The 23,082-nt window shown below is 56.8% G+C and overlaps 1 protein-coding gene across 9 annotated transcripts in view; it reads left to right on the plus strand.

Moving 5' to 3' along the window:
• MCAM (melanoma cell adhesion molecule) overlaps nt 1-23,082 on the plus strand; it is a 35,420-nt gene continuing 12,338 nt past the window's right edge. For 5 of the 9 annotated variants that reach the window (XM_043500962.1, XM_043500966.1, XM_043500965.1 and 2 more), the window contains exons 1-5: nt 1-145; nt 21,228-21,358; nt 21,788-21,998; nt 22,551-22,621; nt 22,975-23,062. In XM_043500962.1, the coding sequence (XP_043356897.1) occupies nt 73-145; nt 21,228-21,358; nt 21,788-21,998; nt 22,551-22,621; nt 22,975-23,062 (574 nt within the window). In that variant the 5' untranslated portion in view covers nt 1-72. The remainder of the gene's footprint in view (nt 146-21,227; nt 21,359-21,787; nt 21,999-22,550; nt 22,622-22,974; nt 23,063-23,082) is intronic. The other 4 variants (XM_043500963.1, XM_043500964.1, XM_038380853.2 and 1 more) reach the window with 1 other exon arrangement.

Genomic DNA, 23,082 nt, shown 5'->3' on the forward strand with positions numbered 1-23,082 from the left:
CCCCCTGACGTCAGCCCCTGGGCTTCTCCAAACCCGCCGCTCCTCCCGGTCCTCACTCTGCGGCTGCTGGCCATGGCTCGGAGCGGGGCGGCGGGGCGTCCGGGGCTGCTGCTCGCCTGCGGGCTCCTGCTCTGGGGCGCCACAGGTGAGCCGGAGCGGGGCGCGCACACGCAGGGCGGCGGGGGGAAGGGGTTCGGGGGGGGGGCGGGCGCTCGTGGCCCCAGCCCCCCCTCCCCCGGGCTTCGGGGACAGGTTTGCGGGGAGGGGCTGGGACTGTGCTTGTGTTCCCGAGGCGGGGGCTGGGTTTGGGGGGGGCAGCCGTGCGTTGCCCCCGCGCCCCCCCCCCGTTGGTGAAGAAGGGGGGCTCAAGGCAGCTTGCAGCGCGGATGCTGCGTCCCGGTGGCTTAGCTCGGACCCTGTGCGCCTTGGACCCGGGCGGGGGGGCGCGGTTGGGGGGGGCTGTGTGTCTGAGACCGGTTCAGCTTGGGAGTTTCCACGTGCGCTGATCCGAACCCAGCCAGCCCCCGGCCCCCGGGTTGCCAAGTCCCCCATCCCGGACCGCAGCGCGGGGCTGGTGCATTCCGCTCCCCCTCGCACCGCTCCTTGATCCGGAGGGGTCAGCGCAGGGCGCGGCTCTGTCTGGGTGCGGCCGGGGGGGGGGCCGGGTGGAAATTGACCTCTCCCCTGCGACAGCTTGGGTGGAGCAGTAAGTGCCCCTCGCGGCCCGGTTTTGCTCCATTGGGGTCAGTTTCCAGGGTGCGGGCCGATTCCCCCAGGTCTCCCCCTTCCCCCCGGAGCGGCGCTGGTTTGAGGGGCATCTGGGCAAAGCAGGGCTTAGGGGGCGGGGGTGCCAGCCCCTCCCAGCTTTGGGCTCCTTGTAAAGTGAAGCTCAGGAAGGGGATTGTGCAGCCAGAGCAGCTGTCTGGCCCAGAGGGTGGGGAAAGGGGCTAGGAGCAGAGTGACCCTGGGGCGAGAGAATGGAAGCCCTTGCCTCTTGGCTTTTGGGCACTGGACCGAACTGATAAATGGAGGGTTTCTTCCTATGCCTCGCAGGAGCCAGTTTCAGCTGGAGTTCAGGGGTGATATGTGTCTCCCCCAATCTAGGGCTAAAGGAGACATGGGCGGATGCAAGTCACATTTCTATCTGAAAACTCCAGCGTGGTTTAAACAGAGAGCTATAGTGGACTAATGAAAGGTGTGATTTGATAGTGATTGAATTAATCAGGTGCAACTCTGGATGCTCATATCGGTTTGAACCTGATTTAGAGCAGTTTAGCTGTAAAGGGGCAGGTTCAGGCTCAACCAAGAGGACCCGTCTGAAACTGATATGAGCAGTTTTCAAACTGATGTAGATTAAGCCAGGACACTTTCTATCTGAAGACAAGTCTTCAGTGCTCAACAGAGAGGCAGGAAAAACAATTATGTTGCCCCTTTGGCCTGAGGGGGTAGCCAAAAACCTTGGGTTTGGTTGTTCCAGTTAGGAGGAGAAACTGATGATCGAGTCAGGGATCTTTGATTCAACTCTGTTTATTTGCAAAGAATGGACAAAGTCCTGTTTCCCTGAACACAGCAACAATCAAACAGGAGACAGTTTCTTTGCTCACAGTTCCAAGCCCGTCATCCTTCCTGTACTCTGCCCAAAAGCTCAGTCTCTTGGCTTTCCACAGAGCCACATTCCCAGTGCTTCTTCTGACTGTGCCTGGTGCTTCCTCGCTGCCTTTTATCTCAGCTTCTCTGGTCTTTTCTGCTGTTTCTTCCCCAGACACAAACTTTCACAAAACAATAGCTAGCAAAATCCCTCTGCCCAAACATGCCTTGGGTGCCTTTGATTTGGGTGGTGACAAGACTGTGTTTTGGGTGGAGGCTGTGATTGTTTCAGTGACCTGGTCACATAAAGGAGCTTAATGTCCAGTCTAGAACAATATTCTTGCAGTTACTTGTCCGCCTTATATAGAGTTATTTTCACTGCTTCACATGTATGGTCATTTTCTCCCTTAGCCTCCGCTCCTCTGTGAGTGGTTATAAACCACCACTCAGGACATACTGTTTAAAGGCGCCTCTTCTCGGATACATGCATTTCTTAACAATGAACCAATTTTAAAAAAATTTCAGTTAACGGTGTCCCTTTTAAAATGTGCATTTCAAACGGCATCCACACAACACTGCTGGCATGCAGCCACCTTGGGGGGGGGGGCGGGGTATGGCAGCTATACAGCTATACAAGAAGAGAGGAAACTTTAGCCAAGGAGATGAGAGCTAACCTGTGCTCTTATGAAATGATGAGGGGTCTTAATGGCCATGCAGACTAGACAAAGTTTGTGATTATTTCTGAAGGGTGTTTAGGAGACCCCACATGCAAAATTGCATGGTGTCTGCTTCAGAAGGAGGGTTCGTCCAGTCCTGCTAGGATTCAAATTGCTGGTGCCAAAGAACCCAGGAGTTTCACACAAAGGTTTAGGCAGCCAACCCATCACTTCCATATAGACTGATCTCTTAGCCAGCCACTGTGACCTCCTGAGCTTTCCTGTTAGGGTCACTGACATGTCGGAGCTGACGGGGGGGCGTGATGCCCGTTTCCCCAAACACAGAGAGAGACGTGCTGCCTGCTTTAGGGCAATGGGGGAATCCCTTTCATTAGATGGAGAGAAGAATTTGCAGGCTCTTCCCATATGGCAAACGGGACCCTCGTCCCTGAAGCTGTGCTATAAAATACTTCCCAAGCTTTGGATTCCTGTCTGGAGCAGCAGCAACTTGAATTCTGCTGCCTGCCCCAAATCCCCCTCGTATCCCCCTCATATCATGGGAAAGGGCTGGAACTCTTCCCCTGGTGCTGCTGGGGGAGTCAGCAGAGAGAGATGTTACACAGGAAATGTGCAGGGCTTGGCTTTTCTTTTTCAGGGTGGTTTTGCCGTGGCCACCCAGACAACAAATCTGCGGGGACAGGGAAGCAGCTTCCTCTTTTATCTTTCTCTTGCTGCCAACCTCCTCCTGTAAACCTGGTGCCTTGAAACTCCAGCACCAGGGTGGGCACGGGTGTGGCTGCAACCACCAGGGCATTGAGCTTCATGCACTGAGCTGGTGGCATGCACGGGGCTGAAATGTTGGTGCTGTGCTCTGGCCCCCTGCCCCAGCCGACACACGCGTCTCCCCTAGTTCTAGGCAGCCAAGCACAGGGCTGCCAAATACCAGGCGCGTACCAGGCTTGGGGCAGAGACTCCACCATACACAGCATGGGCTGCCCAGACAGGGCTCCTGGAGTGGGGGGCAGAGCACGGAGATACTCGGGGGCTCGCTATTTCGGATAGGGCAGGAGCGGTAAGCAGTTCAGTCTGTAGTTGGGGCAAGGGGGTGGAATGGAATAAGGGCAGCCCCTTTCTATCATTTGCCCCCTTTTCCAGATGGTCCTGAGGTGTCTTTGACCCTTTCTGGGGCTGGAGGCACCCAGCAAAGCCTTGAACGTGAGGTCAGAGCCCAGGCCACTAAGGCAGCCACCTGGGGCAAGTTGCTTCTCCTCTCCATATGCCTGCTGTCCCCACCTGTAAAACAGGAGGTTTCTCCCCTTCCCAGGAGGGTGGTTCATGCCAGCCCAGTGCTCTGGGGATGTAGAGCGCTAGCCATGATCCTGCTGGGCTCCTGCAATTGTTTGTTTACCCAGCTTGCAAAAGCAAGAAACCCCAGCCGAAGAGCTTCCAGCCTCAGGCTCATGGAAAAGGGAGCTGCATGAGCCAACACGAGGGGCATGGGGGTGGGGCGTGGCAGTGCAGGCAGCAGAGGCTGTGGTGGGCCGGAGCATGGCAAATCTGTATTGATTCCCATCCGGGGCTCGTCAGGTCTATTGGGAGCTGGCCATGGCTTTCCCTTCTATGGAGTTTTCCCCGGAGCTTTGTGTTTCTCTTGGCCTTTCTCACTTGTTCTTTTTTTATCCTCTCTCCATGCTGGTTGTTTTTTTGTTAGCCTGTGTATATTTGTGTATTTTTTCCCCTTCCATTCACAGCTGCCTCCTCTCCCATCAGCCAGAACTCAGCAGTTCCCACTGGGCTGGCTTTCCCCGTCTCCGGGTCAGCACTCAGCTGAGAGCCGATCTCCTCCCCAGGTTGTGTCAGGGTATTCTGTTATCCAGCCCACTCCCTGGGCTCCATAGAGACAGTTAGCCGAGTCTGTGAAGTCCTGTTCCATTTGGCCTGGCCAAGTTTACGTCCCATCTTGCTCCCAGGCAAGCTAAATGTAGATAATCAAGGCACAGCCTCATGAACCCGACTTGTGATTCAGGGTTTCCCAGGCTGCATTCTGCTCCCATGACCTCATGTGAAACCCCACTGCCAGCCCCCGAGCCATCGGAGCTGCATCTCTGCACATCGTGGCTAGTCGGTCACCCAAAGCAGTGCAAGGGCTGGGAATGGGATAGGGAGCCTTTCACCAGTTCAGAGCCATTACTGTCTCGCAGCCATTCAGTGGCTTGGGCAGAGTGATTGGATGGGTCCTGGTCCGGTCCTTGATGGGCAGTATCTGCTGCACTTTGTTGCCGGGAGGCTGAGGCAGAATAAGCAGCAGAGAGAGGCCAGGGGCACCCTTTCAGGTCAGAGCAGGGGCATGTTCCTCAAGGGGTAGGTCGCCTGCGGGGAAGGTTGCCTGGCTGTGCCCCGTGCAATGTCCCATCTTCCCCCAGCATTGAATGCTGCTGCAGTGCCTCTCCAGAACCCCCAATACAGGCTCTCCAGGCCTGCAGCTGGAAGAACCCCAGCCCTTGTGTGGCTTGTTGACGTTCCATGTGCATTTGGAGAGTTTGCAGGGCCCGTGCAGATTTAAAGGGCTGACACCAGAATGGGGGTGTGTGTGGGGCGGTGAACTGGAACTTGCAGTAGGGGTGGAACTAGTGGATTTAAGGGAGTGGGAGTCAGGACACCTAACTTCTCCTGACTCCCGGTGTGGGGCAAAATGCTTCTCCTCCCTGCACCTCCCTCTGAGCAACGGGGCACAGCGATCCTGCCCACCCTGTGTGAGATCCTGGGCTGAGCCATGCGGAGTGTTAAGGACAGTGATCCGACAAGTAGCATGAAAGGACCAGCAGCTGCTTCATAGCAGCAACAGGAGCGCTTTGGAAACCTCCGATCCCACATCTGGCCACAGGCCCCCAGCGTGCCCTGCTCTCCCAGGCCTGGAACTGTTGGAGGGTTGTTGTTTTTAAATGACCCAGGTGAGGAGGCCCAGCTAGGGTGTGGGGGCAGGACTGGCGCCCATCAATCAGGGCTTTGGTTGATGGATATTTTTGTGGGCGAGCCTGGCCACTGGGAAGTGTTTTAGGACTCCTGTAAGTGCAAGGCTGACTCCAAGCACCAAGCTGGCCCCCCTGCCGGCCCACCTTAGCCCCGCCGGAGGGAGTTGGGCTCTGCAGGAGGAGGGGGGGTACTTTTTCCTCCTGAAGTGTAAAAGGCCGATCTTTGTTCGTGTGCAGTGCTGGCTCCAGGCCAGAAGTTCAAGAGCCAGCTTGGAAGGCGCAGGAGCTAACCGCTCTCTTGCAATAGAAAGCTGTAAATCTGCAGGGCTCTCTTTAAAACCCTGCCAGGCAGCTGGGAGCAAAGGGTGCAACGTGCTTGCTGGGTCTGAGGCTTGATAGCGCTGCTGGTGAGCAGCTGCCAGGCCATTTCCTGGGGGTTCTCTGCCTCTTGGCCATGCTGGTCCCATGTTTTGTGCAGGATTCATCTGGGAGGGGCTGGGAGCTCCCCCTGCTCCTGCCCTGCTCCCTACCGCACCCCGTGCTGGGGGAAGCTGGGACTGGGGCAGCTGAGGGACAGGGTGTCCTGTGCATGGTGCCAGGCGAATGAGATTGGTACCTTGCTGCTCAGAGGGTACAGGGCATTCTCTGGTGACGGACATTATCTGTGCAGCTTTGAGGGGGAGGAGCCACCTCCCCGGACCATACCCTGGGCTGACTGAGAGCCTCCCCTAGCGTCTGCTGGTGGCCTCCTTGGCCCGATGCCTGCTGGCTTCTCTTGCCCTCTCTCTGCTGGGGGAGGGGATGGGAGTGAGGGTGGGTTCTGGGAAATTACTGTTCCGTTGTGGGGGTGACCTGAACCCTAGACCCCTTGGTGCAGGAGCCATCCCCACCTCCTTGTTCTCTGCCATGGGCCGGTCAAGCCTGTTGGGCACGGGTCTGCACTCTGGGGCTGCTGGGCACCAGGAGCCATGTTCCAGTCGTGCCAGTCCCCAGCCTGGTTTGTGGCCCCGCTGGCTGAGCCATGATGGCTCCTGCCGCTCGCTGCCCCTTTCCTGGGCTCTCCCTGGGCTGCCTCCAGATGTGGCTAATGGCAAACAGCTGTGAGTCTGGCCCTGCCCCCATGGCTCCAAGTCCTGCCCTTGCCCCTCCACTGAACCTGCGGGGCCCTGCTCTGGTTATGCAGCGCCCACCCTTACTGGCCTCTTCCCCAGGACTGGGGACCTTCCTCCTAAGAGGGACCCCAAGGATGGGGCTCCTGGCTGCCTTCGCCACAGGGAAGAGTGGTGGGGGCTGTGAGCCCCTGTTGGCACCCGGCTAAGGCTGTGGCAGAGCCAGCATGGAGCCTATAACTGTGCCACTCTCCCAGGGCAGGGCCTGCAAGCCCGAGGCACAAAGGGCCAGAAGGGCCCAGTGCCCACTGTGCTCAGATCCCTGTGGGTCTCATCTTTAGGACTGGAAAATGCTCAGCTGATGCCTGGCAGCCTTAGGCACGAGATGAGTCACAACCTAGGCAAGCTTGCCCCATGGGCAGCTGTGAGGGGAGCTCTGGGGCCATTCAGCCCTTGGGCTCTCTGCTGAGTTGTGTGCTTGAGTCTTGGGCCCTCTTGTCTCGTTGGGACTTGCCCTAAGACTCACCAGGCTGCTGTGGTTCTGGAGCAAGCCCCCCTCCTTCCCCATGCCTCCAAGGCGGGGGAGTCAGGATCTCCAGTCCCTAGCCGCCTTCCATTGTGTGCCTGACTCTTCAAAGCAGGGAGAGCTTGGCTTAGTGCAAACAAAGCCAGTTGTGCCTGCTTGGGTCCTCTCCCTTGCCGGCCCTCTCCAGGCAGATGCCCCAGCCTGCCCATTAGCCTGTTCTCCACCACTGCTGCTCCAAATCCCTCTTCCCGCTGAGCATGGACCCCAAAAGTAAGGCGACACTAGGCTGATCCAGCTGAGTGGCCCTCAGTTACAGTGAAGCCATGCCCAGCGCCTCTCCAGCCTGAGGTGTGGGGGGGGGCAGGGGGGTTAGACTGGCCGATGGATCCTCTCTGTCTGCTGGGGGTTTGGAGCAGGGAGCGTCCCTTTCTTGGTGGGCGTGGGGGCGGGGTCTGCTGTGAGAAAGGTCTCTCTGTTCCCTGGGCTGCCCCGGCCATGCCCTTTGCCCCACGCACAAAGTTCTCTGGGCTCCTCAGCACTGTTCCCTCAATGCAATCACTGTATCCCGAGGCTTCCCCTCCTGTGGTCAGGACGTGGCTCCTCCTCCCCACAGCCCAGGCCTAGAATCTGCTCCACACAGGGCCCTGGGCCCCTCCCCACCAGCAGAAGGGATCAAAGCTGTGATGAACCCTAGATAGGGGGTGGGATTGTCAACCTGAGCCAGGGAGCTGCTGAGCAAAGAGGTGGGGAGACAGCAGGGTACATCCAGAGGTATCGGGGGAGATCCCCCACATGCTTCAGAGCTCTCCCCTGAGCCTGCCCTTCCCGCCATAAAGACTCTCAGCCCAGCCCCTCGCCGTGGTGTTCAGCCTCTCTCTGTGGCCCTGGGGGAGCTGGGGAGGATCCAGGGCAGTGGGCTCTCCAAGTGCCTGCAGTGGGGTGCGGCACGTGTGCCAAGGCGCCAACAAAAGGAACGTTCTTCGCCTCTTGGCGGGTGGCAGATTCCGGGCATTCTTGGGCTCTGACCTCATGGCACTGGCTGGACTTCTCATCCGTGCCGGAGCTTGGGGGCTGGGGGGGCAGGGGCAGCTGTCTCTCTCTCTCTCTCTCTCAGCCTCTGGCCAGCAGCACCAGCTGGGTCTGCTCCTTCCCTCTTCCCCCAGCGTCCCTTCTTTGTGTGTTAGGCGGCGGTACCTGGCACGGTGGCAGAGCCTATAGCCCATCTCTGCGCAGGAGATCTGGACTTGGGCCCACCTCTCCCCACTGAGGTTTTGCAGCAGGCTGACCTGACATGGATGAAGTCTCCTCAGGCTGCCGTCCCAGCCAGCTGCTCTCGCAAAGGTGCAGGACCTGTGCCTTGATGCGCTCATCCCCTGTGGTCCCCTGCTGGCCTCGGGGAGGGACATGACCATGGGCAGCAGGTAAATGGGCTGTCTCTTTGCAGAGAGCAGCTCCATCCGGTCCATCAATCCCTCACCCCCCTTCAGCTCTGGGGCACGGTCAGTCTCTTAGGCTTCCTCCGCAGCTCGTTAATGATTCCCTTCGTTTGCTAACCTCAGCTCATTACCTGCCCTCACTGCTTAATGTGCACTCAGCATGCACGGCCCCTTCCTATTCCAGATGAGTGCATTTCCATGCCTACGGTGGGTTGGGGGCTCTGGTTTAGCAGCAGGAGTGCCCCCAACCCAGCAGTGGGCGGAGCCTGCAGTGGCTCATCCCGGCTCCATGGGAGATGGGGGATCCTAACAACCAGGCTGTTCCAGAATCCGGGCAGGATCACTCCCCGTTCGCCACCGCTGGGCTGTCTCAAGTGGCAGAGCCTCCCCCCCTTCCCTTGGGAGCAGGAGAGATCTTGCTCTTGGGATTACTCCCATGGCTCCTGTTCCTTCCTGCAGTCCCTCTCCTGTGTGGCATGCTCGCTCTGTGGCTGGTTGGCTCCTCTGTCCTCCACGGCTCAGCTAGCTGTCCTGGGCCGAATCCAGTCCTGCTGTCAGGCCCATTGAGTTCTCTGTCTGCGCCCTGGAATGGCTGGGCTGGGGGTCAGTGCCAGGGCCCCTCACGCTGGGCTGAGCCCCCTTGTTTACATCCAGGGTTTGTTTACTGTCCCCGGGCCTGTCAGTTTGGGAAGCATCTCTGCTCCCCAGCTCCTGCCAGCGCTGGGTCGATAAGCCATTACATTTTCTCCAAAGCTCTGGAGCCCGGCCAGCCACTCCATTACCGCTGTGAGGCTGGGAACACATGTGCCGAGGAACCCAGCCCCGCCCCGCCACCTTGCCAGCATCCTTCATCCCCCATGCTCTGGTGCCATCCGTCAAGGTGCTGGGCCTTGGTCAGGCAGCTTTCACAACAGTGCCAAGCGGCCTGAGCCACCAGGATTGGCCCCATTTTGCAGATGATGATCTGAGGAATACAGAGATTCGGACTTGCCAAGGTCACACAGGGCTGGTCCTGGCAAAGGCAGGGTGCAGAATCCCAGGGCAGGAGGGCTGGGGCAGCTCCCCACATCCCCATCGGCCGCTCAATTATATTAATTTAGAAGGACTAAATGGACTAAAGCTGTTAATGTAACGCAGTCGCTGTCCAGTGGTAGACAAGGTTCGGGGATTGGTATCCAGAGATCTCAGTGCCATGACAAAGCCCCCATTAAAAACCCATCCAACCTCTCATTAAAGATAAAGAAAAGAAGGAAAAACAGTGGCAGCCTTTGAAATGTAGGGTAGTGAGTGAGGTTTCATTGTAACAACAGCCCTGGCTTCTTTCCCTTCTAGCTGGGGAGCGTTTACAAGGAGGCCCCTGGGTCTGACAGTCCCTTGGCTGGTGCCAACGGTGGCGATAATTGGCCTTTGCGGGGAACGAGAAGCTGGGCTGGAGCCCCCATTGTTGCTGCTGCTGTTAAAGTCTGACCCTGTTTAGTCTCAGGTGGAGCATGGGGCGGTATGATGGAGAAGCTTGTGCCAGCTGTTCTTTGTTTTTTTCCCCTTAAGTCTCTTCCCGTAAGGCCCTACAAAGGCAGTGATGGGTGGAATAGCCCATCCCCTCGTTATCTGGCCATTGCTGACGCTTAATATAGGACACACCAATTTTGGGTTGTTAATTTCCCCCTTGCCCCTCCAGCATGGGCTGAGGGTGCTTTCCCATGGGTTGCCCCAGGCTGCCTGCCTTTTGCCCCCATTTGTTTGGCAGCTGTAAAAAGTCAAGGAAGAGAAAGACCCACTCGGGGGCTTTGAAACTCCTGCCAGACTGGGGTGGGGTGGGGTGGGGGAGGAACTTGCCAGTCCCCGGGGGTAGGGAGGGGGAGCAGGGCAAGGCCTTGCAGCCAACTATACAGCCTGGGCACAAAGCCGTATGCCCTGTTGCCCCGCAGGTTTTTAGTACGTTAGAAGAGAAGAGCGGCCAGACTGGGTCATCCCAGTGGTCCGTCTAGCCCAGGATCCTGTCTGCCGACAGTGGCCAAAGCCAGGTCTTTCAGAGGGAATGAACAGAGCCCGGCAATTCTCAAGTGTTCCATCCCCTGTCGTCCAGCTTCAGGCAGTCAGAGGCTTCGGGACACCCAGAGCATGGGGTTGCATCCCTGACCATCCTGGCTAAGAGCCATTGATAGACCCTATCCGCCATGGACTTATCTACTTCTTTTTTGAACCCTGTTATACTTTTGCCCTCACAACATCCCTTGGCAATGAATTCCACAGGCTAAGTGTGTGTTGTGTGAAGAAGAACGTCCTTTTATTTGTTTTAAACCTGCTGCCTACGAATTTAATTGGGTGACCCCTGCTTCTTGTGGTGTGTAGGAGGAAAGAACGCCTCCTTATTCACTTCTCCATGCCAGTCGCCATTTTATAGACCTCTGTCATAGCCCTTCTTAGTCATCTCCTTTGCAAGCTGAACAGTCCCACTCTTTAATCTCTCCACAAACGGAAGCTGTTCCATATTCTTAATTGTTTTTGTTGCCCTTCTCTGTACCTTTTCCAATTCTAATAAATCTTTTTTGAGATGGGGTGACCAGAACTGCCCGCAGTATTCAAGGTGTGGGCGTACCATGGATTTATATGATATTTTCTGTTTTTATTGTCTATCCCTTTCCTAATGGTTCCCAACATTCTGTTTGCTTTTTTGATGGCTGCTGCACATTGAGCGGATGTTTTCAGAGAACTATCCACAATGACGCTAAGATCTCTTTCTTGTGTGGTAACAGCTAACTTAGACCCCACCATTTTGTATGTGTAGTTGGGATTGTTTTCCAATGTGCATTACTCTGCATTTATCAACATTGAATTGCATCTGCCATTTTCTTGCCCAGTCACCCAGTTTTGTGAGATCCCTTTGTAAGTCTTTGCAGTCTACTTTGGACTTAACTAACTTGTGTAATTTTGTTTTGTTTCCAAGTTTTGCCACCTCACTGTTTACTCCCTTTTCCAGCTTAGTTATGAATATGTTGAACAGCACTGGTTCTGATACAGATCCCTGGGGGACATCACTATTGACCTCTCTCCATTCTGAAAACTGACCATTTACTCCTACCCTTTTTTTTCTGTCTTTTAACTAGTTACCAATCCATGAGAGTTACTTTTAACTAGTTACCAATCCATAATCCTTCTTATGCCATAACTTTGCTTACTTTGCTTAAGAGCCTTTGGTGAGGGAGCCTTGTCAAGAGCTTTCTGAAAATCCAAGTAAACTATATCTATTGGATCACTCTTGTCCAGATGCTTGCTGACCCCCTCAAAGTATTCTAGTAGATTGGTGAGGCGTGATTTCCCTTTACAAAAGCCATGCTGACTCTTCCCCAACAAATCGGGTTCATCTATGTGTCTAGTAATTCTGTTCTTTACTATAGTTTCAACCAGTTTGCCGGTACTGAAGTTGGGCTTATCGGCCTGTAATTGCCAGGATCGCCTCTGGAGCCCTTTTTAAAAATTGGTGTCACATTAGCTGTCCTCCAGTCATCTGGTACGGAGGTTGATTAAAGCAATAGGTTACATACCACAGTTAGTAGTTCTTCAATTTCATCTTTGAGTCCTTCAGAACTCTGGGGTGATAACATCTGGTCCTGGGGACTTACTACTGCCGTTTAGTCCCTAGCACAGGCTCAGAGGGGGAGCACCAATGGGTTTGAGGGGGCTGCATTCCCCCCTAATGCCAGGGTAGGTGCTGGAGACAGGGGGTGAAGAGGCTGTACTGCCCCCAGTAGCCCAGGGTCCTAGTGCCAGGCTGGTGTGTGACTAGGGCAGCCCCCACACTTGTGCTGTCTGAGCTGGCTGTCCCCCTGGCCTGTGCCCTCTGCTGTGGACATAATACCCCATTCATGCTTGGCCTTTCCCTGAGCTCTCTGGATCCCGTGGGCAGCAGGGGGATGGTGACATCAGGATTCGGTTACCCCCCCCCCACTCTGGCTGCAGAGACCCAGTCATTGTGCCGCTTGCTTGAGTCACCAGGAGCTCCCTGACTCAGTTTCCTTCTCGCTGCTTTTCACCAGTGGAAAGGAGGTCAGGGGGCCTGGGACTGCTGTTGCACTGGGGCATTGCCTCCCCCAAAGGGCCATGCCAGGGTCTCTGATGGGCTTTCATCCCTCCCACAATCCTGCTGTGTTGCATAGGGCACCCCGGCGTGAGCTGTAACCCTATGGCACTGCATGGAGCTGTGCTGGTGCCCCTTGCCCCACAGAGCAGTGCCAGCGAAGGGGAGAACATGGCCTCAGCTGAGACTTCAAATCTGCCAGCAGCGCAGAGGCTGCCAGGGAGGAGAAGCTAGCTCTTGTGTCCGCAGCCCTGAGATTGCGTGAGGAGGTGGCTGGAAAGGGAGCAGAGCAGAGCAGAGAGAGGAGTTTAAATACCAGAAGCAGAGCCGGTGCTGGGCATAAACCCACGACACAATTTCTTAGGGCCCCAAGCAGCTCAAGGGGGCCCCTTATCTGCTTTTTTAGCTGTGTTGTGGGGGGCCCCCAAATATTCCTGCCTAGGGCCCCCAGAGGGCTAGCACTGCCTCCAAAAGGGCAGGTCGGTTTTGTAGGTGGCTCCAGAAATGATGGGGGGAAATACAGTGAAGTGGAACTGCTGCTCTTAGAACATAACGGAAGAATGGCCATGCTGGGTCAGACCAATGGTCCATCCAGGATCCTGTCTGGTGACAGTGGCCAATGCCAGGTGCTTCAGAGGGAATGAACAGAACAGCGCAATTATTGAGTGATCCATCCCCAGTCGTCCAGTCCCAACTTCTAGCAGTCAGAGGCTTTGGGATACCCAGAGCATGGCCATCTTGGCTAATAGCCATTGATGGACTTACCCTCCAGGCACTTATCTAATTCTTTTTTTTGAACCCCATTATAATTTTGGCATCACACATCCCCTGGCAATGCGTTCCACAGGTTGACTGTGCATGGTGTGAAGAATCATAAGACTGGAAGGGACCTTGAGAGGTCATCTAGACCAGTCCCCTGCACTCAAGGCAGGACTAAGTATTATCTAGACCATCCCTGACAGGTGTTTGTCCAACCTGCTCTTAAAAGCCTCCAATGATGGAGATTCCACAACCTCCCTGAGCAATTTATTCCAGTGCTTAACCACCCTGACAGTTAGGAAGTTTTTCCCTAATGTCCAACCTAAACCTCCTTTCCTGTAATTTAAGCCCATTGCTTCTTGTTCTATTCTCAGAGGTTAAGGAGAACAATTTTTCTCCCTCCTCCTTATAACAACTCTTTATGTACTTGAAAACTGTTATGTCCCCTCTCAGTCTTCTCTTATCCAGACTAAACAAACCCAATTTTTTCAATCTTCCCTCATGTGTCATGATTTTTAGACCTTTAATCATTTTTGTTGCTCTTCTCTGGGCTTTCTCCAATTTGTCCACATCATTCCTGAAATATGGTGCTCAGAAATATGGTGCCCAGTTGAGGTCTAATCAGCGCGGAGTAGAACCGAAGAATTACTTCTCGTGTCTTGCTTACAATACTCCTGCTAATACATCCCAGAATGGTGTTTGCTCCCCCCCCCAAAGTGTTACACTGTTAACTCATATTTAGCTTGTGGTCCACTATGACCCCCAGATCCCTTTCCGCAGCTCTCCTTTCTAGGCAGTCATTTCCCATTTTTGGTGTGTGCAACTGAAGTTCCTTCCTAAGTGGAGTACTTTGCATTTGTCCTTATTGAATTTCATCCTATTTACTTCAGACCATTTCTCCAGTTTGTCCAGATCATTTTGAATTATAATCCTATCCTCCAAAGCACTTGCAACCCCTCCCAGCTTGGTAATGTCCGCAAACTTTATAAGTGTACTCTCTATGCCATTATCTAAATCACTGATAAAGATATTGAATAGAACCGGACCCAGAACTGATCCCTGCGGGACCCCACTCATTATGACCTTCCAGCATGACTGTGAACCACTGATAACTACTCTCTGGGAACAGTTTTCCAGCCAGTTATGCACCCACCTTATAGTTACTCCATCTAGGTTGCATTTCCCTAGTTTGTTTATGAGAAGCTCATGCAAGACTGTATCAAAAGCTTTACTAAAGTCAAAATATACGGAGTCTACTGCTTCCCCCCATCCACAAGGCTTGTTACCCTGTCAAAGAAAGCTATTATGTTGGTTTGACATGATTTGTTCTTTACAAATCTGTGCTGACAGTTACTGATCACCTTATCATCCAGATATTAGCAAATTGGTTGTTTAATTATTTGCTCTGTTATCTTTCCCGGTGCTGAAGTTAAGAAGTATTTCCTTGTGTGCGTTTTAAACCTGCTGCCTATTCATTTCATTGATGACCCCTGGTTCGCGTGTTATGTGAAGACGTAAAGAACCCTTCCCTAGTCAGGGTAGCAGCCGTGTTGGTCTGTATTCGCAAAAAGAAAAGGAGTACTTGTGGCACCTTAGAGACTAACAAATTTATTAGAGCATAAGCTTTCGTGAGCTACAGCTCACGAAATGCATCCGATGAAGTGAGCTGTAGCTCACGAAAGCTTATGCTCAAATAAATTTGTTAGTCTCTAAGGTGCCACAAGTACTCCTTTTCTTCCCTAGTCACTTGCTCTATACCCATCATGATTTCAGAGACCTCTGTCATATCCCCACTTAGTCCTCTCTATTCCAAGCTCAACAGTTCCAGTCTTTTTACTCTCTCCTTTTTGGGAAGCTGTTCCAGACCCCTCATCATTTTGTTGCCCTTCTCTATGCCTTTGCCAGTTCTAATAGATCTGTTTGGAGATGGGGTGACCAGAACTGCTACTAGCTCTTAATGGACCTAACCACCAAGAGCGGTAGCTTCCTCTTTGTGACTTGGGCCTCCAGCCAGGTCACAGTGGTCCAGGGTAGCAAGGTCTTTCAGGGCAAACTGTCCCAAGCAGGTCAGTCTCCACTGCCTGCTCTATGAGGCTTGCCCAGGGGCTGGCATGGGAACCCCTGGTCCAAGATCCAGCTCTAGGACCCTCCGATCAACAGCCAAGGTCTGAACTATTCTATCCCTGGCTGCTTTTTCCCCTGAGCCTTTTCTATCTCTCTGGCTCCCCCAATTCTGGATTTTCAGCCCAAACTCCCTCCTGGCAAGGAGTCACTGCAGGCTAGTTTCCTCTGTAGCTCCAAACACCCCTTCCTTCCCTCAGCAAATGACTACAAACTACTTCCCTATAGACCCCAGCTGCCATCAGCTCCTGGGCTTTATACAGACCCCTCCTGTCCCTGTTCCTGTCCAGCTGAACCTCTTCCCTAATTAATCCCTGCTCCCTGGCTGCTCCTCCAGATGCAGCCTGGGCCATTAATTGGCCCAGCTAGCCACCTTAACCCCTTCAGGCCTTGTGCGGAGCAGTCACCTCAAATCATCTTCACACCCTCAAGCCTGTAACCCTTGGGGGTGCAGCTGCCTCCTGCCCTGCATTTGCCTGAGTGGGGCAGGCAGGGCATCCCTCTCTTGTTCTGCTTCACCCGCTAGGAGACCCAGACTATCCGGGTCCTCCACAGCACCCCTAAACTTTTCCCTTTGGTACTCTGCGTCCCCATCATCTATTGGCAGGGCCTGATCCGTGGCTACTCATTTCTCCTGTAGCACCTTCACTTGCCCCACAGGATCCCACAGCCCCCTTTCCCTCAGGGCCTGAGTTCCCACCATAGCTTGCTTCGCTTCAGCAGCAGTTCCTATGTCCCACTGGGCCCCCTCCGTCCCAAGCATTTTATCTTCCAACTCCTACCATCCTCTTCTGGGTGCCTGGTTGACCACCTGCGGGTCCACGGTCATCCCCACTCCGTCGACCCTGACAGTCTCCTGCATGCTCCAGTCCCCAGAAACCCCCCTTCTTTTTTCCTATCTCACTGCGGCCCATGCCTTCCCCTTTGCTATCCCTTAAGACGGCAGGGCCTTTTTATAGGGCCAACCTCAAACCAGCCCCTTGTCCTTGCCTTGTCAATAGGCCATGCTTCGCCCTTGTCCATTCCCATCACAGTTCATACATGGGCATCTCCTTCTTAGGGGCCCCCGCTGACCCCAGGCAACACACGCCCGGCCCTTCCCTGTTCTCCCCACACGTTGGACTCTTTGGGTTTCTTGTCTCCTTGCCTTCCGAGTAAGGCTTCTCTCCCCTATACAGGCAGGGCTACTCATGTCCTTCGCCCGCAGGTACAGCACTTCTCTGGCTTCCCAGCCCCAGTACCCTGTCCAGTCTCCCTCTCTGTGCCCTTTGCTAATCTCTTTCCACGTGAGCTTAAATCAATACAGCTGCTGTTCAGCCAGCCGTGTGTCCAATAGGCGTTGGCCTGGGCCTCTCACTCTCTCTGTGAGTTCTCCAGCGCCTGCCTGCTCTTTGTCAGCCCCTTCCACAGGGGTGGCGACTCTGGGGTCCAGGCTTGGAGGATGCATACTGCAGCTCCATTGTCTCTTCCCACCGTCTCCTACCCTCCCAGGGTGCGTGATCTCTGCTGATCTGCCGGGAGAGATGTCGCCCTCATGTCCCAGGCCCCTGTGACGCCAGCTCGGGGAGAAGAGGCGTTTCTAGGGAGCCAGGTGGCCTTTTGTCCAGACCTGTTTGTTCAGCTCTCCTCTCTGGGGGCGGCTGGCAGAGCACACACAGTCCTGGACAGGTGGGATCTGGCAGCTAGCGTTACCAGGGAGAGATCCTGCTGGGGAACAAGCGGTGCTGGGACGCTCAGGGTACTTCCTGCTGTGCCAGTCCAGGGCGGGAGCTGGCATTGCTGGTCTGTAATGCTCCTGGTCTGTCTGCCCTTAGACCCAACCTCCAAAGCCACTTGGCTAAGCCACTGCCCCATATCTGGGCCAGATCCTGCACTGATGGCCCTGTGGGGCAAAGTGGCTGCCAGGTGCAGGAGTGGGGAGGGGTCCCTTGCCCTGTTATCTGCGGTTTCCTTCAGTACTCAGGAGGGGCCTGGCCCCATTTCCAGGAGCCCCAGGGGCAAGTATTCCCTTGAGCCCTTCTTACTGACCCCTCTCCCCAGCTGGGAAGAGAGTGAGATGGGATTAGATGGCTCTGGGGGGGCAGAGAGGAGGCTGGTCTGGGAGCTCTAGCCAGCCTCCCATCCCTTTCCACAGATCAGGATGAAGCCCAGCGGGAGATGGGGGTCAGGGGGAGACCTGCAGGGGGATTATCTGCAGCTCCCCCCATCCCCCACGCTCTCCTGTCCCAGTGCTCTAGGGGTGCACAGGGCGATGACACCCCCTGCCCTGGATCAGAGCATTAGGATCCTGTGGTTTGATGCTAGTGATGTGGTGCGGGACACGAGGGCCTGGCATGGGAGGTGCCAAAGGCAGGGGGCACAGCCCCGGGCAGGAGACTCGGGTTTGCTCTTAGCAGGTTTCACTCCAAGCAGGTGCGGTTTCAAAGACCTTGTGCTCGCTCTTCAATTAGGAGCCATTGTGGGGGGGGCCCTCTACATCCCCTCCATTGTGACCCCATCCCCTGCTATATCCTGGCCGGGCCCCCTGGCAGCATCCCTTGTTCTGTGACCCCAGCACCCAGGGTATAGCCCCCCCCCCCCCCGGTGTGTCTCTTGTACTGTGGCACTTGGGGACTTCTGGTCCTCAGATGCGCCTCTGGCACTCTTCATAACCGGCAACCCCCCCACACACCCTGGCTGTGTTCCCTTGGCTCTCCCCTAGCCCTGTGGCCCCACATCCCCCTTGCTGAGTCCCAACCCCCACATAAGAATTCCCGAGGCTGTGGCCCGTGCACCCTGGAAATCCTGCGTTCAGAGCAGCCACCTTGCATAGCTCCCCCCTCTGGAAATGTGAGTGGCCGGGCTGGGACAAAGGTCCCTTGTGTTGGGGCCAGTGCAGGACAAGGCACTTCCTATCTAGAGCTGCATGGCAAGATTTGGAAACCACTTCCTGTGCGAGGTGCGTGGCCAGCTCCGGAGCCGCAGAGCCCCTCCTGCCCTGGCACAGCAGGGCGGGTGGTGTTACAGAGGGGGCGCTCGCTTCTTCCCTTAACTGCCCCATGACCACTCCTCCGCTCAGCACACAGCCCACTCCCAGCTAGGATCCCGCATGGTACCAGCCCCACCCAGCTGGGATCCAGCCCGTTGCTGATGGGGGTGTGTGCAATCTCACGGAGGGTATTGCTGGCATTCGGGATCCCCTCGAAAAAGACCACGGGTCACTCCCTGCAGCAGGGCTCAGGATGACTCCCCATGCCAGGGGAAAGCAGACTGGTCCAAAGTGGTGAATCACTGAGTATCTCCTGCCTGCAGCCCTCTTGTCTCTGCTCCTGGGAGGAGAGGAGGGGGCTCTGAATTGGGGGGAGGTTTAGAGACAAGGTGTGACCTGTGAACAACCCCTCTGGGGCCATGCCTGCCCATCTCTCGCCTGTGGGGGGGGCCGTGGCTGGCTGAATCCTCGTGGCCACCTGCCTGCCAGACACCCAGGTTTGAGAGCCATGCCTCGGTTGGTCCTGGGAAGCTGAGCAAGCTGGCGACCTGGGCACCATGCTGTGAGGGAGGCTTGGCACCGTACGTGTTCCCCCCCCCCGTGTCGGGGGCTGCTGTTGGCGTGACTTGTGTGCCGGGCTCTGCAGCAGCATCGCTGGCTCATCCCGGTTGCGTTGGCGTCATCATCCATCACTGGCTGCGAGCACCAGCTCAACCCTGCTGGGGAGAGTCCCACGCGTAGCCCTAGTTGCTGCCTGGGGGGGGGCAGCTGGGCTTAGACTAGACCCACAGGTGCCATGGGGCTTTTCCCCAGTGTGGGTGAGCTGGTGGCTGCATTGTGGGCAGCTGGAGCCTCAGAAATCTCTCCGGAGCCCCCCACAGACATTCTGAGGACCCAATTGTTTGGAGGTGCAGGGGGCTCTCGCTCTCTGCTCCCCATGGTCACTGTCCTCACTCATATCAGGTGCCCTTCATGACCCTTTGCAATGTGGGGTGACCCCCACTCTGGGCCCCCCAGCTGTGTGGGGCAGGCTGGGCTGATTCCTGGTGCTGTGCCCACCTTCTCCAAGCTTCTTCCCTGCCAGCATCAGTGGGATTTGTTGTTTGACCCTCCCACCCCTCAAGGGAGCCCTCTCATCTCTTGTTAATTGCAGGACATCATGGGTGGGATGCCCCCCAGCAGCCTCCCTCCACCATGGCCCACGCTGGGCCGGGCACGACCCCCTCTGCCGTGGCAGGCATTGCCTCCTGCCAGTCTCAGCCCCCTGAGCTGACGGGTGCCATCTCAGCCGGGAGCCCCCTCCTCACTGGCCAGATCCCGGGCCCCTCGCTCCCCAGGCCTGAGGCGGTGGCGGCCCCTGAGTGACCTCCACCTGCCGGGGCCGGATGAAGCTGCGGATGTGACCAGGAGGCCGGGATTTCCCTCACGGGGGGGGGCGTCATGATCCCGGACGCACTGCATGCCCCCCATCCCCACCGCCAGCCAGGCCACCTCAGACCCAGCAGGTGTCCTAACAAAGGGGCTGTGGACGCCGACTCGCGCTCAGCCAAGCACAACATCCTGCCCCAGAAGTGAAGTCATCCCAGAACATGGGGGGAGGAGGAGCAAGGCAGCCAGGAGGCAGCACACCAGCCCCCCCATATAACTGTCCCCCTTGTGCTGCTAATTGCCTAATCCCCACCTCTGCCGCTCTAATCGACACCTGGAAAGTGACTTATTGGGCTCAGCTGCTTTCCCCTCACTTGGGGGCAGAGGGGGAGCTGCTTGCACCCAGTGTCTCCCTCCTGTGGGACCATTCTCCTGAATCAATCAGTGCTGGGGGGGGGGGATGGGGACGACACCCAGCTGCAGGGGGCAGAGAGAGTATCATGGAGGGCCGGAGCTCAGATTTCAGGCCCCATTCAGCCATGGGCCCCTCTGGCTGGGGAGATTATGGAGTGGGGCCACCTGTGCCATTGGGAAAGCGACCGAGCCCTTCCAGATTTGTCCCACCCAGCCGTGCTCCCCCCGGCCTCAGCTGGGTCCCTTGTGGGGAAAGGCCTGTACCCCAGCCCACTCCCCCAGCAGCCAGGCCCTGCAGCCTGGGCTGGATCGGAGCCAGTGCCCCGAGAGGGGAAGGAAGCAGGGTGTTCCCCACGCACTGTGATGAGTTTAGTGGCCTCAGCTGCTATTGTCTTGGGCACAAAGGTGTTCAGCTGCTCGGGGAGAGGCAGGGCTGAGACGGCCCAGCTGGGATTAACAAGGCCTCGCTGGGTAAGCAGTGACCCCCCCCCCGACCCTACACACACCCACTTGGGCAGGGCTGGGGCGACAAATGGGAATGGGAGGGGCTGGGGACGTGGCTGCACATGGCAGGGTAGCTGGATGGTAGCAGTGACTGCTGCCTAATGGGAACCAGCTGGGGTGGCGTGCGGAGAGGAAGCAGGAGCAGAGCAGGTCTAGCAGCTGGGAGTGGGGAGGATGGGATGTTGGGGTAGGGGGTGCCGGGGAGGTGTGGGGCTGTGCTGGCTTGCAGGGGTGGGGTCCTGGGCCAGTTTGGGGTCAAACAGGGCTGGTAAGGTCTGTGTGGTGCTTGGAAATTGCCCCCCACTCTGGCACTCAGCTAGCATTCGCCTCCTAGGCCCCCCCAGGGGTGCTAAGCTCACTCCAGGGCGCTGGCAGGCAGGCCAGTGTTTGCACAGGGATCTCACAAACAGGAGCCACTCCAGTGTGGGCAGTGGGATCTGCGCGCCAGGCCGTGGCATGGTGCCCACAAGAGTGCCAGAGCATGGTGGGGGGGAGCAGATAGGGCACCTCCTGGGGGCAGGTTTGTCCCTTGTTGCTCTTTGCTGGGGGGCTTCAGCTCCCCACATCTCACCTGAGGGGCCAATTTTGCTCTGTTTGGCCCCAATGGCAGCACATGTAGCGTCTCGTCTGTCTCCGGGGGGCGGGGAAGGGGGATCCGTTCTCCTGCCCCCACCTTGCCTCAAGCACAGTGTTTGTGTGGCATCCCCATCCCCTTGTGCCCTGTTTCAGCAGGTAGGGCCAGCAAGGTGGAGGTCTCCATGCTGGAGGTGGTGGAGGTGGAGTTGGGCCAGACGGCCAGAATCCCATGCAACTTCTCCCTCCCTGAGGAGAGCGATTACGCCTACATCAACTGGTTCTATGTGAGTACCCGCCCCCTCAGGGGGGCCCGGGGTGGGGGACTGATGGGGCAGGATCAGAGGCCCCCAACGGGAAAGGTTAGGGGGGACAGCGACGGGGCAGAAGCAGGGGACACTGGAAAATGTAGGTGGGGGGCAGAAAGGAGGGACTCCCGTGGGAGGGTTTTAGGGGAATAAGATCCCTAGAGCAGCTTGGTTGCTAGCCTGGCAAAGGCGGGCGGTGGGGGGTCCCAGTCGGAGGGAGACAGTCTTGCCCCCCTCTCCCCACCTGGCCCCTGGAGGAGATACCTCCCCACACGCCAGTGTCCCAGCCACCTTGGCACTGTGCTAACAAAAGCCTCCACCGCCACCTGGTGGCACAAAGCGGGCCCAACAGCTGGTGGGTCCTGGGCTGGAGCAACGAGTCCCTCTAGTTCTCATTCCCCTCTTTAGATCGACAAACGCAGCCGGACGAAGATCTACTACATGGTCCGTGGCCAGGTCTTTGAGGTGGACCCGGAGTACAAGGGCCGGGTGGCCATGGAGGAGGACTTTACCCTCACCATCAGCAGGGTGACCCTGCAGGACGCCAGGACCTTCGTGTGCCAGGTCGGCGCGGGCAGCTTAGGGGTGGGCGAGAACCGGACCAAACTCCACATTTACAGTGAGTGGTACTGGGCCCAGAACCGGGGGTTAGGGGGCGGGGAGGGGCAGGGTGACAGCCTCTGATTGGCATCTCAGCCCAAGCCCCTGCTCTGGATGCTGCTGCTTAAGGACACCAGACAAGCTGATGTGCTCCTTTTCCCCTCAGGGCTAACTGCCCCTGCCAGGGCTTTGCCCAGGGCATGGAGGTTTGGAGGCTGATTTAAGCCGGGAGCCTAGGGCAGGGCAGCGTGTGCGTTGCTTTCCGCATGCCATAGATCACAAGGCGTGGGCATTTGTGAGAGAGACGCTGCTGCCCGCTCCAGCCCCTGCTGCCATTCCCAGGACATGTGAGGTGCCCTGTAGGACCAGCCTTGCTGCCCTCGCTGGTCGCAGTGCCTCCGCTTCCGTGGGAAGGTGGGAACAGGCTCATGGCACTGAGAACAAGGGCTGGGTCTGGTTCTCCCTTCCATGGTGCTGGCTCTGTCTGGGGAGGGGCCAGGGACTTTGCCTTTCCCCTCCCTCTTGGTCCACCTGGCACCAAACCCCTGCCTGGCCTGCTGCTCTTTTCCAGAAACCCCGGAGCCTCCTGAGATTCAGGTGAACGACGCGGGCATCCCAGTGACGAGTAAGGAGATCCCAAAGGTGAGAGGAGCCAGCTGCGCCACACAGAGCCTGGCTGGCACCGAGGGGGCCAGAGCACTGCTAGGGGGAAGCTCACAATCATAGGCAGCAACTTGTCCGGCATCGGTGGGTGCTCAATCCCCCACCTACCCCAAGCCTCGCCCCAATACCTATGCTCACAAGACTGGCAGGCACCCAGAAGAAGGTGGGACACTACTGGCAAGAAACTCACACTGCCCGTAGGGGTGGGGAGAATCCTAACTGCCTTGTCCAGGTGCAAGCTGCACCATGTGCTGTGCGGTGGGGAGGTACTAGGGGGAGCTGCGCGGGGACCTGGAGGTTTTCAGCACCAAGCCCTCCCTTTGCTGTCTCAGATCGCAGTGTGCATCAGCAAGAACGGCTTTCCGGCCCCCAACATCACATGGTACAAGAATGGGAGCCCCCTGTGGCAGGACGACACACGTAAGTTTTGGGACCAGCTC

This window comes from Dermochelys coriacea, chromosome 22 (assembly GCF_009764565.3).
Source record: "Dermochelys coriacea isolate rDerCor1 chromosome 22, rDerCor1.pri.v4, whole genome shotgun sequence".
In the NCBI taxonomy this organism is placed as follows: Eukaryota; Metazoa; Chordata; order Testudines; family Dermochelyidae; genus Dermochelys; species Dermochelys coriacea.